This window comes from Bufo gargarizans, chromosome 11 (assembly GCF_014858855.1).
Source record: "Bufo gargarizans isolate SCDJY-AF-19 chromosome 11, ASM1485885v1, whole genome shotgun sequence".
Taxonomy (NCBI): Eukaryota; Metazoa; Chordata; class Amphibia; order Anura; family Bufonidae; genus Bufo; species Bufo gargarizans.
In genome coordinates, this window is record NC_058090.1 from 15,984,664 (window position 1) to 16,003,166 (window position 18,503).

At 45.9% G+C, this 18,503-nt stretch overlaps 1 protein-coding gene across 1 annotated transcript in view; it reads right to left on the reverse strand.

The window, feature by feature from the left end:
• Positions 1-18,503, reverse strand: part of BEGAIN (brain enriched guanylate kinase associated) — a 132,323-nt gene that overhangs the window by 36,869 nt on the left and 76,951 nt on the right. Inside the window, exons 3-4 of the mRNA XM_044272567.1 lie at positions 18,164-18,325; positions 15,757-15,823 (exon numbers count right to left, since the gene is read on the reverse strand). Coding sequence (XP_044128502.1) covers positions 15,757-15,823; positions 18,164-18,325 — 229 coding nt within the window. The remainder of the gene's footprint in view (positions 1-15,756; positions 15,824-18,163; positions 18,326-18,503) is intronic.

Sequence of the window (18,503 nt, forward strand, 5' to 3'; positions counted from 1 at the left end):
TCCACATGCTCTCAAGGAGAACAGGATTGTGTCCCTGGCTGTGGGTTGTGAGGACTGTAGTGTAATAATGTCCTCTCCGAGTCTACACAGTTTGTAACGTTTGCCTACAGTATAATAAGTACTAGTGTTGAGCGAATCAAAGTATCCCAAGTGGCATTCGACCCGAAGTTTAGGAAAAATTTGATTCGCCACAAATTCGAATTTCCTCGTGCTTTGTGATAACAAAAATCGGTCTTTTTCTAAAATGGCTGCTACATGTGTTACAAAGTGAAAGTAAGAAGCCCCGGAAAGCAATATGACCCATAATGCCGTGCAGCCAGACAATCTGCAGATAGCCAGTCCCTGTGATGTCACAGCCCTATAAAAGCCTCATCCTCATCTCTGCCATTTCACTTTGAGTTAAGCATAGGGAGAGTTGTGACAAGCACTTATGTCCTAGGGACAGTGTTGCGGAAAACTGTTTAAAAACGAATATTGGATTGGGAGATCATAGGGAGAGTTTTTTTGAGACTGTAGGGAGACTACAGGGACAGTGCAGGTTGAGTGTAATCGCTGTGTGCATTTTGTTGAACTGCTGCCACGTGCTTCGTTAATCTGCATTATTTTATACATAGACTTACTGTGCATCAGACTCAGTATTAAAGGGCAGTCTAATACATTGCCGCATTTATCTTGTTGAACTGCTGCCACATTCTAAGGGGCGGGTTAGCATCAGTGCTATTGAATTTCGTTGTAACAGAATTATAACGGGATATAACGGAATTCTGGGATGGAATGCAAAACGGAAGCCTTTAAGAGGCATTCCGTTTTGCTCCGTCCTAATACATGTCTATGGGGCCAAATAACAGGTGCGTTTGTTTCCATTATACATGACAGAAATAGTCCTATAGACAGGATCTTTTAGGGTGAAAAGGATTTTGATGCACTCCTTGTTGAGCTGTGCCTCATGCACAGCGCAGCAGGGAGGTTTCCATGGCAGCTGTGGGAAGCTTCAAAAGCGTCCAGGCTGTCATGGTAACCAATTGGAGCCCCGCAATTTCACTGTGGGAACTCCGATCGGAAGGCAGAGGGAGCCATAGCCCCTCTGCCTTACCTCACCAATGCAGCAATCAGTGTTGATCGGGGCATCTGAGAGGTTAAATGACGTGGTTGGGCGGGATCGCCATTCCCCTTCATCGTGGCTGGGTCTGTGCTCTATGATACAGCTGGCACCCACCGCATATGGAGCGGGCTCACTGCAGCAGCCCACTCCATACGTTCCCTCTGCCACCGTGACTTACAGGTATTCTGGATTTATAACGATTTGTGACAAATTCATTCGTAACAAATCAAATTTCTTGTCAAAGATCGGCAATTCGGCCGAATCAGATTTTTCTAAACTTCGCTCATCTCCAATAATTACTGTGAAGGTCCATTCACACATCCGTATGTGTATTGCGGATCCACGGAAAAATTGAGGACAAGAATAGGACATGATCTATTTTTTCGGGAACGGAATTGCGGACCTGGAAGTGCGGAGCTGCAATTCCGGATCCGGAGAGCACATAGTGTGGCCCCATAGAGATGAACGGGTCCGCAATTCCGTTACGCAAAATGCGTAACAGAATTGCGGACGTGTGAATGGAGCCTAAAGTGGATAATTCTTAAAGTGGCAGTGCAGCTAAATATGTTGAGCAGCTCCATTAGGGCAGAGTTGTGATCAGGAGCTGCAGTTGAACTAAAGTAAAAACTAATTCCATCCCGTCTCAGTTCTCATATCGGGGGCTAATGTGTTGCTCCCTCCAGTATACTGTCCTCACGATTAGCAGCCCTGCTCTGGATGTTCAGAGTTGGCTATGGGGTAGTATAAAAACATAGATTTTATTATTTTTTGGTACCATGTGTCCTCCATAATGCAGCTTGTGGGGCAGGCTCTGGGTAGAGTCAGTCTCCTTCCCCCTCAGGCAGCTAGTCCCTTGTTACTGAAGGAGTCTTCTTGGGTTTCATACACCATGGAAGCATCAGCCTCCCCCCCCCATTGGTGTGGATTGGGTGAATATACACATATAAACGGGGATCATTATCAGGTTAACTTCGCCAGTAACACCAGAGCTGCATTTACTCACTATCCTGTCTTATACTCCAGTCACACACACAGCTGCATTTAATCTCTATATTGTTATACTCAAGTCACACACTGGGCTGCATTTACTCTCTATTCCGTGCTATTTTCCAAGTCATTGCAGAATTTCATTTACTCTTTATCCTGCCGCACTCCATTCACACCTAGAACTGCATTTATTATCTATACTGTCTTAGCGCTCATGTACACGACCATAGCCTGTTTTGTAGTCTGCAAATTTCAGATCTGGAAGCCACAGATATAGGGGGTATTTTTTTGTACTGATGCACATTATAACGGGGTATTTTTTGTATTGGCACACATAAGAGGGTATTTTTGTACTGTCACACATTATAAAGGGTACTTTTTGTACTGACACACATTAGATGGTATTTTTTCTATTGGCACACATTATAAGGAGAAGTATTAGTATTGGGGGGGCTATAGGGAACATGATTACTAGCATGGGCACAATGGCGGCATTATTACAACTGGGGGCACTGTTAAGACTATGCACTCTGGCAGACAAACATTTCGATTGGTGGGACTTTGGGGAGCACTATTATTGTAGGGTGCACCCTGGCACAGTTTCAGCTCAGCACAATTGTGTGTGCCAATAGTTATTGGAGAGAGCACTATCTGCGTGGTACTAGTATTTTTAGGGGGATTGTTTCTGCAGTATAGTAATGGGGAGCACAGCAGTGACAGTATTGGGGGTGGCAGGATGGGGTGTTGAGAAGGTGGGAGGATGATGGAAAAGTAGGAAATGAAGATGTCCGTTTGTCAAAAACTCTGCAGAGACAAGAAATGGCTGAAAGAAGTCATCATGGTGGTCTGGTCTGAATGGAGAAGATGAGGAAAGAGAACGTCTTCATCAGAGGACACATCACTAGATCTAAGAGTCGTCTTTTTCTTCCTATTCGGCCAGATACAAGTCCCAAATCTCGTCTCTTTCTCCTCCATCTTGGTTCTCTTGTAGTTCAGATTCCTTCTGGTTCTGCAGTCCTGGAGACTGTTATTTTTTTTCCCAGCCGACTTCTGTGAGGAACACAACATTCCATCAAATTATCATATTTCCATAGTGAAGCGCTCGGTGGTGATTTGATCTGCCTTTGTTGTGACAAGTCTCCTCTCGGCACAGCTGCACCAGCCTTCTACACAGAGACATATCCTCTAATTAGGTTCTATGGGGAGGTCGTCTTCCATGGACTTCTTGCATATTCATGCCTTGGCTCGCCAACCTTATTATGAAAACCGTTTTGCATAAAGACTGGTAATCTCAAGACTTGGCAACGGGAGGTCTCACCAAGATTACCTGGCAACGGGAGGTCTCACCGAGATTACCTGACAACGGGAGGTCTCACCGAGATTACCTGACAACGGGAGGTCTCACCGAGATTACCTGGCAACGGGAGGTCTCACCGAGATTACCTGGCAACGGGAGGTCTCACCGAGATTACCTGGCAACGGGAGGTCTCACCGAGATTACCTGGCAACGGGAGGTCTCACCGAGATTACCTGGCAACGGGAGATCTCACTGAGATTACATTGCACACATTAACCACCTTACTGGAGGACAGAAGATGCCAATACCATTACTCCGGTGACGGGGGCCCCGCTATAATGCCAAAGTTTACCACCCGCTTCTGGTGATTGTTTCGCCTTTCACAACGTTTTCATGAGCCTTGTGGGCCAATTCCCCACACCCTTGTCTGACACCAGTGCAGGGCCTCAGTGGAGGGGGTCCAGCATAGCTTCTTACCCACCAGTAGCAAAGGGTATGGCTGCACTCCTCATTTTTGTGTGGTTTAAGTCATTTCTCCATGTACAGACCTCCTCCTGAGTTTATACACAGCATCCTTCTTAACCAGTACATATGCAGTGTAAAGCATGGTGGATAGAAAACCAGAAGTCTGAGAATATGAGAGTGGGGTGGGACAGTAGCTTGAGGTGGTCAGACATGTTTTATGAATATGCTCAGCATGTGTATCGGGAAAGCAGCTGAAACCTAGATGGCTGCTATAGACCCCATTCACCTGGCAGTGGCTCCTGTGTCAGCAGTTGTATCATCCAGTGTGACTGCCAGTCATCACGTCAAGCGTGCTATATAGTGCCAGGCACAGAGGGTATCCGAAAGTCCCATGACAGACTAATTCCCACTCTTTCTCCTTCATTCCTACTGCAGAAATGTCTATTTCTAGTGTCAATAGAAAAGATTCTGCACAAAGCCGCCCCTGAGAACACACGGGACAGATGTCGATGGGAATCATATTAACTAAATTGCAGGTATAGAATTCACACAAACAGAATGAATAGAAGTTCACGAGAGCTGTCACCGGGTCTAATATATTGTGCCCGCCACCCGCAATCACTGCTGCTGATTAATCTGTTAAACTGCGAGCGGAACTGGGAAAATAAACCCAAGAGACGGGAATAAATCTATCGCTCTAATATCTCTCTCAGATTTATCTAATATCTACCCATCTATATCTATCAATCTCATATCGAATTTCAAGCTACCTAACTTTAATCTATCTAATATCTCTCTTATGGTTATCCATATCCTTCTAATACCCATGTATACACTGTATCCCACACCTCCGCTCTCTCTGTCCTTATTTATTGAACGTCCATCTTTATCTCTCTTCCTCCCTGAAGTTACCCGTCTTTAAGGAATTATCCGTCAGTCTCCCCCCCCCCCCCCCCCCATATCCATTCATTTCTCTGTCTCCCCATTTATCCAGAGAATGTCAGCACTATGTATAACATGGAGTCCTATACAGAACTAGCATAGAATATTGGTTCTTCTTCCTTTGGTCTGTGCACCTGCCCTCGGTAGGCGTTACTGTAAATCCATTAGACAAATCTAAAGACGTTTCTAGTACCGTTGCCTATAATTATATTTTGCCGATTAACACTTCATGAACAGGTCTTGTAGGAATTACTCGCCTTCCAAAGACAGCAGAGTAGATGGCGGCCTCCTGCTGAGTCCTAGCAGGACTCCACTACAGCTTGAGAGGTACTGAATCGCTACAATGTATCAGCGCTGCAGGAAACGAGACAATACAATACAGCTACATTCCCAAACCAAACACCAGCTTTAATAAATTGGTGGAAGACACAATATTAAACCACCATGTGTCAAGGATTTCTGACTTTTCATTTTATTTTAAAAAAAGTTGCAGGAAGGTGCAATCTCTGACAAGAATGAATGAAAGCTCCATGTCTGGGATGCTGGAGGAAGAGATAAATTGATCCCTCAGAGCCTTCATGATCCTTGACTCGTTCTGAGAATGCACCACGCTAACACGATTTTCTGTCCACATCTCCAGCCAGAGATCTCATATTCCACTTCTACACTGCGACATTTCATTACCTAAAGCCAAGTTCTAAGCAGCTCACAGAAGAAGAAATGTGAGGGGATTGTTTCCCTTTGAACTAATGATGTAGAGCGAGGAGCTGGATATCTCTCCAGCATCTACAGGGTTCAAAGCGACGCTGTGTAGAGAGCTAATGTAATGATGGGGATCGATCCCGTATAGAACCCCCAAATCTACCCCTCACTTCTGTCTGTATCCAGCACACTGCATCATACCGCCGTCACTAATTACCCTTCAAGGGGCTAAATTATCATAGCCATATAATTGTACATCGATGCAGTATTATAGTAGTTATATTCTTGTACATAGGAGGCAGTATTATAGTAGTTATATTCTTGTACATAGGAGCAGTATTATAGTAGCTATATTCTTGTACCTAGGAGCAGTATTATAGTAGTTATATTCTTGTACATAGGAGCAGTATTATAGTAGTTATATTCTTGTACCTAGGAGGCAGTATTATAGTAGTTATATATTCTTGTACATAGGAGCAGTATTATAGTAGTTATATTCTTGTACATAGGAGCAGTATTATAGTAGCTATATTCTTGTACCTAGGAGCAGTATTATAGTAGTTATATTCTTGTACATAGGAGCAGTATTATAGTAGTTATATTCTTGTACCTAGGAGGCAGTATTATAGTAGTTATATATTCTTGTACATAGGAGCAGTATTATAGTAGTTATATATTCTTGTACATAGGAGCAGTATTATAGTAGTTATATTCTTGTATATAGGAGCAGTATTATAGTAGTTATATTCTTGTACATAGGAGGCAGTGTTATAGTAGTTATATTCTTGTACATAGGAGGCAGTATTATAGTAGTTATATTCTTGTACATAGGAGCAGTATTATAGTAGTTATATTCTTGTACATAGGAGGCAGTGTTATAGTAGTTATATTCTTGTACATAGGAGCAGTATTATAGTAGTTATATTCTTGTATATAGGAGCAGTATTATAGTAGTTATATTCTTGTACATAGGAATAGTATTATAGTAGTTATGTTCTTGTACATAGGAGCAGTATTATAGTAGTTATATTCTTGTACACAGGAGGCAGCATTATAGAAGTTATATTCTTGTACATAGGAGGCAGTATTATAGTAGTTATGTTCTTGTACATAGGAGCAGTATTATAATAGTTATATCCTTGTATATAGGAGGCAGTATTCTAGTAGTTATATTCTTGTACACAGCAGGCAGTATTCTAGTAGTTATATTCTTGTACATAGGAGGCAGTATTATAGTAGTTATATTCTTGTACATAGGAGCAGTATTATAGTAGTTATATTCTTGTACATAGGAGCAGTATTATAGTAGTTATATTCTTGTACATAGGAGCAGTATTATAGTAGTTAAATACTTGTATATAGGAGCAGTATTATAGTAGTTATATTCTTGTACATAGGAATAGTATTATAGTAGTTATGTTCTTGTACATAGGAGCAGTATTATAGTAGTTATATTATTGTACACAGGAGGCAGCATTATAGAAGTTATATTCTTGTACACAGGAGGCAGTATTATAGTAGTTATGTTCTTGTACATAGGAGCAGTATTATAGTAGTTATATTCTTGTACATAGGAGGCAGTATTATAATAGTTATATCCTTGTATATAGGAGGCAGTATTATAGTAGTTCTATTCTTGTACACAGCAGGCAGTATTCCAGTAGTTATATTCCTGTACATAGGAGGCAGTATTATAGTAGTTATATTCTTGTATATAGGAGCAGTATTATAATAGTTATATTCTTATACATAGGAGGCAGTATTATAGTAGTTATATTCTAGTACAGAGGAGCATTATTATTGTAGTTATATTCTTATACACAGGAGCAGTATTTATTTTCTTGCTACCTATTCTATTTATCAGTTTTACCCCTCAGTACCTGACACATGCTGGCGCTGCACTTCTGCTGTACATATGGTGGGAATGCCAGGGTGTAGCTCTACTTTGGTAGGATGTTTTTGCCCTCCATAACTCACTTTACTGGTCCTCTATACCTACCTCACCTGAGATAGCCCTTTTATCTGTCTTTCCGGGATGGATCCAACAGATCAAAAAAGGAACCCTGAGATTATTTTTCTTAGCTATGAGACAAACAATACCAATGGAGATCTACAGAGCAGCTGTAAAGGTTAACATGGGTAACTGCATTAGATGTCCTGGTTCACATGGAAGAACTCAGAGCGGAAGCGGATCTGGCCTATTCCTTTGCTACGGTTTGGGCCTCCTGGTTTCAGTTTCGAAGATCCTTAGCCTTTACAAACTGGTTAAACAGCGGCACATGTCTCAATTAGGTAGCTTAGCTGGTCAATACACGCTTACCGCCACCCACACCCTTATACACTGTCTTCACCCTTGTCATTGTCTGATCTTCTATATCTGTGCGTTTTACTTCAATAGTCCACTTTTGGCGTTTCGCCTTCTATTGCACTTTTTTTCATCTGAGTTCTAACCAGTTTAGAGAATAATCTTGTTCTCGTTACTCCTTATTGTAAGGCAGAACCTTATTCGCTTGTGTTATTTACTCGATTGTATAATTTTTAAATCAATACGTTTTTATTAGTTTTCAGACATCAAGCAGTGTACAAACATACAGTAGATGTCATAAAAGTATAGATAATCGCATATAATAAAAGCGAAACAAGAGAAACAAAAACATACATAAGGAGACAACATCATAACTCTGTATACACAGAGCCAAGGATTAAGCCGAAGAAGCCAAGGATTCCATGTGTGCCACATCCTCTCAAATTTAGGGTACCAGTGTTTAGCTAGGGCCATTGTTCGTTCATAGAGGAACATTAAATTCACTCTGGCTATAACATCCGCAAGTGAGGGGACGGTAGCACTCTTCCAGTTAGAAGTGATAGCCATTTTGGTCTAAAGGAAAACATGAGCCAGTGGCGTAACTACCGGGGAAGCAGGGGAAGCAGCTGCTTCGGGGCCCGGGCTGCCAAGGGGGCCCGGGCTGCCAAGGGGGCCCGGCGCCCCGGCAGCGTGTGTGTCAGTTTTATTTTCAAGTTAGTTAAATATCGTGTTCAGGGCCCCTTCACAGCAGCCACTAGTGTGATCTAATTTTACTGTCTGCTATGGTCTGGGATTCGAACCCACAACCTCCAATCTAGCAGTGTATCAGTGGCAAAGCATTTACCCTCACAGCCATAAAGGCTGCATTACAACTCATTAGCTGGCTAATTGTACATCTATACAGCTGCCCAAACACACCTAGCACTGCTATATCTCTATATGACAGCTGTCCCTGCACACTCAGCTCTGCTATATCTCTATATATGACAGCTGCCCCAGCAAACCCAGCTCTACTACATCTATACACATGACAGCTACCGAAACACAGCCAGCTCTGCTACATCTATACACATGACAGCTGCCCCCAACACACTCAGCTCTGCTATATCTATATATATATATCTACTGTATAGCAATACTTAGAGATATAGCAGAGCTGGGTGTGCTGGAGCAGCTGTCATATATAGAGATATAGCAGAGCTGAGTGTGCTGGGACAGCTGTCATATAGAGATATAGCAGTGCTGGGTGTGTTTGAGCAGCTGTCATATGCATAGATGTAGCAGAACTGGGTTTGCTGGGGCAGCTATCATATAGAGATATAGCATTGCTGAGTGTGCTGGAACAGCTGTCATATAGAGATATATATGAGATACTGCTATATCTGTATATGACAGCTGTCTCAGCACATTCAGCCTGCTATATCTCTATATATATGAGCAGCTGTCATGTGTATAGATGTGAGCCAGCTATAACAGTAGAAGTCTCATATTTTTTTCAGTGAGGAGCAAGGCAGCTGGTCTGGTCTAGTGGTTAGCTGCTTTGCCTCTGAAGCAGAAGGTCGTGGGTTCGAATCCCAGCAGAAGCTTTTTCTGAAATACAAGCACTGACTCCATATAAGGACATACAGGGCGGGACAGAATACAAGGCGGGACACAGGAAGAGGCTGCATTGCATCGCATCGCTGACATGGAGGTAAGTAGAAGTGTTTATTATTTATTTTTTTAATACCCGACTGTTACTGCCATGGGGGAGCGGGAGGCACCTGATACTGGCAGTGGCACCTGATACTGGCACATGGGGGGAGGGGGGTTGGCACCTGATACTGGCACCTGGGGGGGGAGGGGGGTTGGCACCTGATACTGGCACATGGGGGGAAGAGGCACCTGATACTGGCACATGGGGGGGAGAGGGGTTGGCACCTGATACTGGCATAGGGGGGGAGGGGAGTGGCACCTGATACTGGCATGGGGGGGGAGAGTGGCACCTGATACTGGCATATGGGGGGGGGGGAGAGTGGCACCTGATACTGGCAGAGGCACCTGATACTGGCACATGGGGGGAGGGGGGTTGGCACTTGATACTGGCACCTGGGGGGGAGGGGGGTTGGCACCTGATACTGGCACATGGGGGGGAAGAGGCACCTGATACTGGCACATGGGGGGAGAGGGGTTGGCACCTGATACTGGCATAGGGGGGAGGGAGAGTGGCACCTGATACTGGCATGGGGGGGGAGAGAGTGGCACCTGATACTGGCATAGGGGGGGAGGGAGAGTGGCACCTGATATTGGCATATGGGGGGGGAGTGGCACCTGATACTGGCACCTGGGGGGGAGGGAGAGTGGCACCTGATACTGGCACATGGGGGGGGAAGAGGCACCTCATACTGGCACATGGGGGGGAGAAGGGTTGGCACCTGATACTGGCATATGGGGTGGGGGGGAGGGAGAGAGGCACTTGATACTGGCACTTTTTTTGTGGGGGGGGGGGAGATGGCACTATGATACTGGGACATGGGGGGGGGGAGAGGCACCTGATACTGGCACCTGGAGGGGAGAGGGGGGGTTGGCACTTGATACTGGCACATGGGGGGGGGGAGGAGAGGAACCTGATACTGGCACATGGGGAGGGAGAGAGGCACTTGATATTGGCCCTTTTTTTTGGGGGGGGGGGAGATGGCAGTTGGCACTATGATACTGGGACATGGGGGGGAGGAGAGAGGCACTTGATACTGGCATGTGTGTGTGGGGGGGGGGGGGTTGGCACTATGATACTGGCACATGGGGGGGAGAGGCACTTAATACTGGCACTTTTTTGGGGGGAGATGGCACTATGATAATGGGACATGGGGGGGGGGGAAGAGAGAGGCACTTGATACTGGCACATGGGGGGGTTTGGCACTATGATACTGGCACATGGGGGGTGGGAAGGAGAGAGGCACTTGATACTGGCACATGGGGGAAGATGGCACTATAATACTGGGACATGTGGGGGGGGGGAGAGGCACTTGATACTGGCACATGATGGGGGGGCATCTATGGGGACACTTACTGGCACATTATTGGGGGGCATTATGGGGGACACTAGGCCGGCAGCCTATCAGAGGCCGGACACTGAGGGGCATCTACCGGGGCACTATATATGGGGCATTTTATACTGGTACATTATGGGGGGCACTAGCAGGAAGGGGGGAGAGGAGCACTATGGGGGAATTTACTGGGGGCACGATATAGGGGCATTTTATACTGGCACATTATGGGGGCACTATGGGGACATTAGCTCAACTGGGGGCATTACAAGGGGGTATTTTTGCACTGTCACATTATAAGGAGAATTATTACTACTGGGGGGGGGGCATTATGGTGGGCTTTATTACTCCCCCATGGTATGACCCCCTAGTAGCAGCACCAGCCTCTCCCTGCTCTGCTATCCCTCTGCCCCTTCTCCAAATCCTTATTATAAAATCTTTCTCATTAGGATAAAACACAACATCGGCTCCGCCGAGCCCCCGGCCAAAGTGTGGAAGTGGCGTCAGAGATCCCCAAGGGCAAAGCCAAGTAACTGTAAGTGTTCATATAAAATATGTTTATGTTATACACACATAGCCTACACCGTGCCCCACAATGTACAGTATACCTCTATATTGTGCCCCACAATGTACAGTATACTGCTACACTGTGCCCCACAATATACAGTATACCTCTACACTGTGCCCCACAATATACAGTATACCTCTACACTGTGCCCCACAATATACAGTATGCCTCTACACTGTGCCCCACAATATACAGTATACCTCTACACTGTGCCCCACAATATACAGTATGCCTCTACACTGTGCCCCACAATATACACCTCTACACTGTGCCCCACAATATACAGTATACCGCTACACTGTGCCCCACAATATACAGTATGCCTCTACACTGTGCCCCACAATATACACCTCTACACTGTGCCCCACAATATACAGTATACCGCTACACTGTGCCCCACAATATACAGTATACCGCTACACTGTGCCCCACAATATACAGTATACCGCTACACTGTGCTCCACAATATACAGTATACCGCTACACTGTGCTCCACAATATACAGTATACCGCTACACTGTGCCAAAGGAGTGGGGTTTACACAGGAGGAGGGAGATGCGAAGGTTGTTGAGAATGTGGTGCTTCGTTCTCTTTCCCATGTGAGGAAGGGAGTAGATTTGACAAATGTGTTTTTGTTGTTTAGCATAATGTACACTGGGAGAAGGGGAGTTGGAGAGACGGTAGGTTTGGACCACAGTTCAAATAACTGTTTATTAGCTCTGATCTGTAGGGGGAAGGTGGAAAGAAAATGCCTGACCCTCAAATATTAATAAAAGTCTGAGTTTGGGATGTGGAAGGCATCATGGAGGTATTTAAAGGAGTGTAGTTCCTTCCCTTGAAGCAATTTGTGTACTCCATATTCCTTCCATTTTCCCAGACAGAGGTCAGAGGTGAGGTAATCCAGAGTGGTCAAAGGAGCAATATCCGCTATTGGATAAACTGTATGGGAACATAACCCATGGAAATGAGACCAGTTGGTAATGGCAGTTGTTACAAATTAAGGCAAATCATGGCATCTAAACAAAGGAGCTAAAGAGGCCAACAAAAGGGCTCTAAGGTCGTTGGAAATCGCAGCAGTGGAGTCTATGTGCACCCAATGCTTGGCGAGATCTCGTCTCCCCCAGCTTTCAAATTTGACGACTTGAGTCGCCAGAGAATAGTCCTATATATTTGGAAGACCAAGTCCCACCAAAATAATTGGCTGTGTCTTGTGGGGACATAATTTTGGAGCCAGAGCGTGGGTCAGTAAGATGTGGAATTTTTGCCTTAGCTGCACGGTGTTTCAAGCGTTTTGCTAATAACCACCCCGCTTTTTTGTCCTGGGAGTATAAGTTGGCTTTAACAGCTTTCAAGTGGAGTTCATGTTTGTGCAGTAAACATTCCCTAAGTTGAAGTCTGAGGGTTTTCAATCCTTCCAAATGTGTCTGCTCTCATATTTCCGAAATTAGCATAAATGGAACACAAATCCTCAATGGATGGATTTACACTTCGTTGTCACCACCTGCCACTCGGAAAAGACATGTCAAGGCGGAGAGTCGTGGTCGCGCGGGGGAGAGCTTGTGGCCAAAGGGGTATGCTCCTACACATCCTGTGGGATTGCCCGCTTCTCAGATCACTGTGGATGGAGATCTTCTCTCTAGCCTCAGAATTATTAGGTAGTACCCTGCAGCCCTCTCCCGCATTAGCCCTCCTGTTTATTAGTATAGACGGCATACCCCTCAGAGGTCGGTTGGTTATCACTCATGTCTTCCTTTCCACCAAAATGGCTATCACTTCTAACTGGAAGAGTGCTACTGTCCGCTCACTTGCGGATGTTCTAGCCAGAGTGAATTTAATGTTCCTGTACGAACGAACAATGGCCCTAGCTAAACACTCGTACCCCAAATTTGAGAGGATGTGGCACACATGGAAGGCCTCCAAGTATATGGCTTATTCGGCTTGATCGTTGGCTCTGTGTATACTTGCTGCCCTTATGAGGAACAGTTATGTGGTTGTCTCCTTATGTATGTTATTGTTTCTCTTGTTTCGCTTTTATTATATGTGATTATCTATACTTTTATGACATCTACCGTATGTTTGTACACTGCTTGATGTCTGAAAACTAATAAAAACTTATTGATTTAAAGATTATACAATCGAGTAAATGACACAAGCGAATAAGGTTCTGCCTTACAATAAGGAGTAACGAGGACAAGATTATCATCTAAACTGGTTAAGAAAAAAAAAGTCCTATAGAAGGCGAAACGCCAACAGTAGATTATTGAAGTAACACACACAGACATAGAAGACCAGACAATGACATGGGTGAAGACAGGGTATAAGGGTGTGGGTGGGGGTAAGCGTGTATTGACCAGCTAAGCCACCAGATGATCCAGGATTGGAGCTGGTGCTTTCCAATTTCTAAGGAGCAAATAGCATGTAAAGTATCTTGATGATGAATGAGTACTATGGTCGGAAACCCCCAGCGGTAGGGTATGTTATGATCCCTTAATGCGGTGGTAAAGGGGGTCACTGAACGGTGCTGTTGCAGGGTAGAAGCTGAGAGGTCAGCAAACATTTTAACCCCATCATAAGGGGCAGGAAGGGTGTCTCTCTTTCTGGCGGCCATCATCAGCGATTCCTTAATATAGAAAAAGTGCACCCTGGCCAGAACATCTCGAGGTGTAGATTCTGAGAGGTGTTTCGGGCGCGCCACTCTATAGACTCCATCTATAATAAGGTCATGTTCTGAGATATCAGGAATGAGGAGTTTCATGAGGTCTTGAATAAAGGTGCGTAGATCTTTGGGGTGGATGTCCTCCGTGATTCCCCTGAACGTTACATTATTTTGGCGGGACTGATCCTCCAGGTCCACCACTTTGGATTTCAGGTGCTCTATTTCTGAGGCCAGGTCATTATGGGCATCTATGAGCTGGTTAAGGGACTCAGCAAAGTCCCCCATTTTTGTCTCAACATGTGACAGCCGTTTGTCGACTTTAGTAATGGAAGACTGCAGGGGAGTTATCAATGCTGTGAGCTCCCGGTGCATAGAGTGGCTAAAGAGGACCAGCATTTAAGGTTACCGGACGCAGGTTGGTCTGTGGTAGGAAAGTCATATAGGGAGGGAACATTATGGTCTCTCACCTCCGCTGCAGGCGCCGTCTGTGGCTGCAGTCTGGGCCTCTGCTACGCAGGGCTCGCAGACGGGGAACCCCCTGGTGATGAATCAGGGTGGCCTGGTGCTGGCGGGGACCTGCATGGTGTAGGCAGAGAGGCGAAGTTCTTCTTGAGAGGAGATCCCGTTATAGAAGGAGGCTTTGGAGTAGGAAGTTGGCAGCTCTAGGAGGAATCCATATGGCTTACCCTCCTCAGGGATGAGGCTTGAGGGCTCGAGCCCGATGAGCGCGTGGATGAAGGGGATGCGGCGCCATCTTGCTCTTTACCGCTTTCAACGAAGAAGTCAAGCTTCCGGATCGATCGCTTGCCTCTGGTCATCATTGAGACGGGTTATTAGGCTAAGCAGGTGAAAATGAAGTAAAATCAGGTTGTGTGCGATAGCTTTGTCGCTGATCGGGCGCAGGAGCTCAGGACTCACGTAGCCATCTTCCTCGGTCAGCAGACTACGCCCCTTCGATTGTATCATCTATACATATTGTCATGTACTGCCATGTTTAAAAATATTCAATAAAAAGAAATTGAACCATAGAAATGACTGAATCGTTTTGTTCATCAAAACCGACTTTTTGAGCAGCAAGCAGCTGGCCCCACTGCTCACGAGGCTGCCCACTCCCCCTTAATTGACAGGGCCATTGCTCAGAGTAGTGCAGATGCCGACTGTGCTTTGGGTGCTGCACTTCCGGGCACACCTTGAAGTGTAGTGGCGCATGCACAGTCGGCATTTGCGGTGCTCCGGTAGCAGCAGCAGAGCCTCTGTGCTTGTGCTGCTACTTAAAAAAAATGGCGCAGGGCCGAAACTGACAGGGTCAGGCGAGATAGGCGGCCCTGACAAGCAAGGGGCAGCCTCTTGAGCAGCGAGGCTAGTCCTTGATAAATGCCTCCATTTGCTCACCTCTGGTCCCCGTACTTTTGGCCATAGAGTGTATATACACAGTCCTTCTCCATTGTTTACTGCAACAAAGGTAATTTATAGAAATCTGAAACTGGTCACAGAACATGTACAGGGGGGTGGGGACCTCACAAAACGATCATAAAAACCAAAATAGGAGCAAAACCAGAATTAATGGAGCTTAGATGATGGTAAAGTAGTCCTGTTACATACACATACATGCCCTTGCTGTAGTTCTCGCCGCAGACACATGTGACCCATGGATACACAGTTCATGTCACTGCAACTGGACTGAGATGAAAACATTCAGCACTCACCATTCTGTGCAGCTTCTCCTCCAGTTCTTGGTTTATTCTTTGTAACGACAAGTAATTGGTTTGGATTCTGAAAAATATTCAAACACAAGGACATCAATATATGGCAGGTCTGTATTTTCCTTAAAGTGCCGGTCCACCAGTGAACACTATATTAAAGTTCATATATAAAACCGACATAAGATGAGCAGTGCAGAGGTGACAGCAAGCAGAGGTCTTGAAATCGGTGAGGCATTCCTACAAAATGTATATTGGAAAAGTAAACACCTCTGTATTGCCAACACGAGCTTGATTTGCTGAAACTGTACTGCCCCTTTAAGAGCCAGCGCCTGCAGGTTATGAATATTTATCATGTATTTGTGAATTGCTGCAGAGTGATGGCAGTGATACCTCCCGCCGCCTCTTTAATGACTTACTGTGTCCGCTAATTATTCTTAATATTGCAGAAACAATGAATCAGAGACGTTTTCATCAGACTGATAACGCTGCAAAGAAAATTTTAAAATCTGGCGGACGGGAGTCATTAAGGCCTCGTCTCCGAGGAGACATGTTTAGTCTGGGGGGGGGGGGAGCGGTAGTAAAGACTGCTATATAATACAGCAACAGCTGTGAACACAATTGTGTCCTATAGAATACGTATGGTGTGTGTATACGCCACTCAAAGTGGCCAAGCTCAATAAAACAGACAATTGCTCAGATAACAACTACCTAATATAGACTATTGAAAGATATAGGGAATCCTGAGGCATAACCTCCATATGATAGCCAGTGTGTTAGGGAATTACTATTTATGCATTTTCTATCATTATAAGCATAGGTTGACCATGGATGTCTGTCACTAACCTTCTCAAATTCCTGTAGATTACCATCATTCATTCCCCAAGGCTTAAAGCTTTTAATTCCAATAATAGCAGTCTATTAGGGCATTGCTGGTTATGCATTTCTTCCCCCATATATTCTTTATATAGTTGCTACAAGGTGGAGCTTCACTGTCATTAACACAGCACCTCGAATGACTGAATGTAATCACCCAATACTGCAGTGATTTCCAACCTGCATCTCTCTAACTGTATTCAGTATGACACTGAATCTGCAGACTGTCAGGGCCTGCTAGGACTTTAGGCTCCACTACAAGCTCCTCCTGCCAGCAGCCCAAGCTCCTCCTGCCAGCAGCCCAAGCTCCTCCTGCCAGCAGCGCAAGCTCCTCCTGCCGGCAGCCCAAGCTCCTCCTGCCGGCAGCCCAAGCTCCTCCTGCCGGCAGCCCAAGCTCCTCCTGCCGGCAGCCCAAGCTCCTCCCGCCGGCAGCCCAAGCTCCTCCCGCCGGCAGCCCAAGCTCCTCCCGCCGGCAGCCCAAGCTCCTCCTGCCGGCAGCCCAAGCTCTTCCTGCCGGCAGCCCAAGCTCCTCCTGCCGGCAGCCCAAGCTCCTCCTGCCGGCAGCCCAAGCTCCTCCTGCCGGCAGCCCAAGCTCCTCCTGCCGGCAGCCCAAGCTCCTCCTGCCGGCAGCCCAAGCTCCACCCCCTTGCTAATACCTAAAAATTACAGGGCTGTGGAAGGAAAGTCATCACTGGTCCTCTGTGGGCATGAAAAAACATCTGGCCATGGTGGTCAGTTGCTGGCTGCATCAGTCACTCTGGATAACCCATCAGTCTTGTGGCCAGGGGGGTTACCACAGTAAACATGCTTTTTATTTTTTGACAGAGCTCCACATTCAGTATACAGGTATTGAACGTAGACTACCTGACCAATCCCCACTGCATGGACTCCGTTTCGGCCTGCAGCCTTAGGAGCAACTGCCCTCGCCCTTAGACACAGGCCTGTCGTATCTAATGGGAAACCCAGCCCAAGGCGCACTCATTAAATTTTCCCCCCGCACAGTTAATGATAGAAAACCCAGAGGAAAGTGTCAGTTATAGTCCCCTCAAGGACACCCTTCCGGGCAGGCTAAGACATGGTGGCCTAAGAGATTTTTGAGGCCATTTTAAATGAAGGCAGCATTTTCTGTGAGTTCAATGCAACTAATCTCAAGTCGTGTTTAGCTAAGATTTTACCTGCATGGAAAGGATGGACACATTCTCTTAAAAGGGACCCAATGATATTACCAACACCCCACATGCAGGTTTTCTGATGCCTTTTACTACCCCACTACTGCAGGTGTGGCTCTGCCTCCTTTACCCCATAGAGTTGCTATTATGAGAGCAGAAAATTTCAGGTGACCCTGGTGTATCAAAGTGTGAGGACCAGAGCCATCAGCCCCCATGCCTCAGCCTCCCTCACCCTCTGTGCTGGGAACGTGCCGAGATTGGGTTGATTAGGGTTAACTGCCGACGATTTGCTAGGATTTCAGCGGAGAAAGGACCATCTACAAAGTATCACCATATCTCGGGGTTAGAGATGAAAAGATCTGACTGACCGCCTCAGCTTCTCCGTCACTTTCTCCAGTTCCTCTTGGGCTCTCCTCAGCTCCGTCTCCAGGTACTGCCTGGTGGAATCAAACTCGTTTTCCAGCATCTCCAGCTTTTGTGTCGTGTACGACAGGCGCTTCTGCAGCTCTTCCTTCTGGTCTTGCAAGCTGCTAGAAAAGAAGAAATATTCCACTAAGCGTAATTAGCAGCGATCCAAACACGCGAGGCGAGGGGAAGGCTGCTGCTGCCTCCCCGAGCCTCCACAGGCTGATCTCAGACACTGCATATTCCCAAGCATGTAAATTATCATGAAGTATTAATGCTCCAGAGCAGCCCATTCCTTCATTA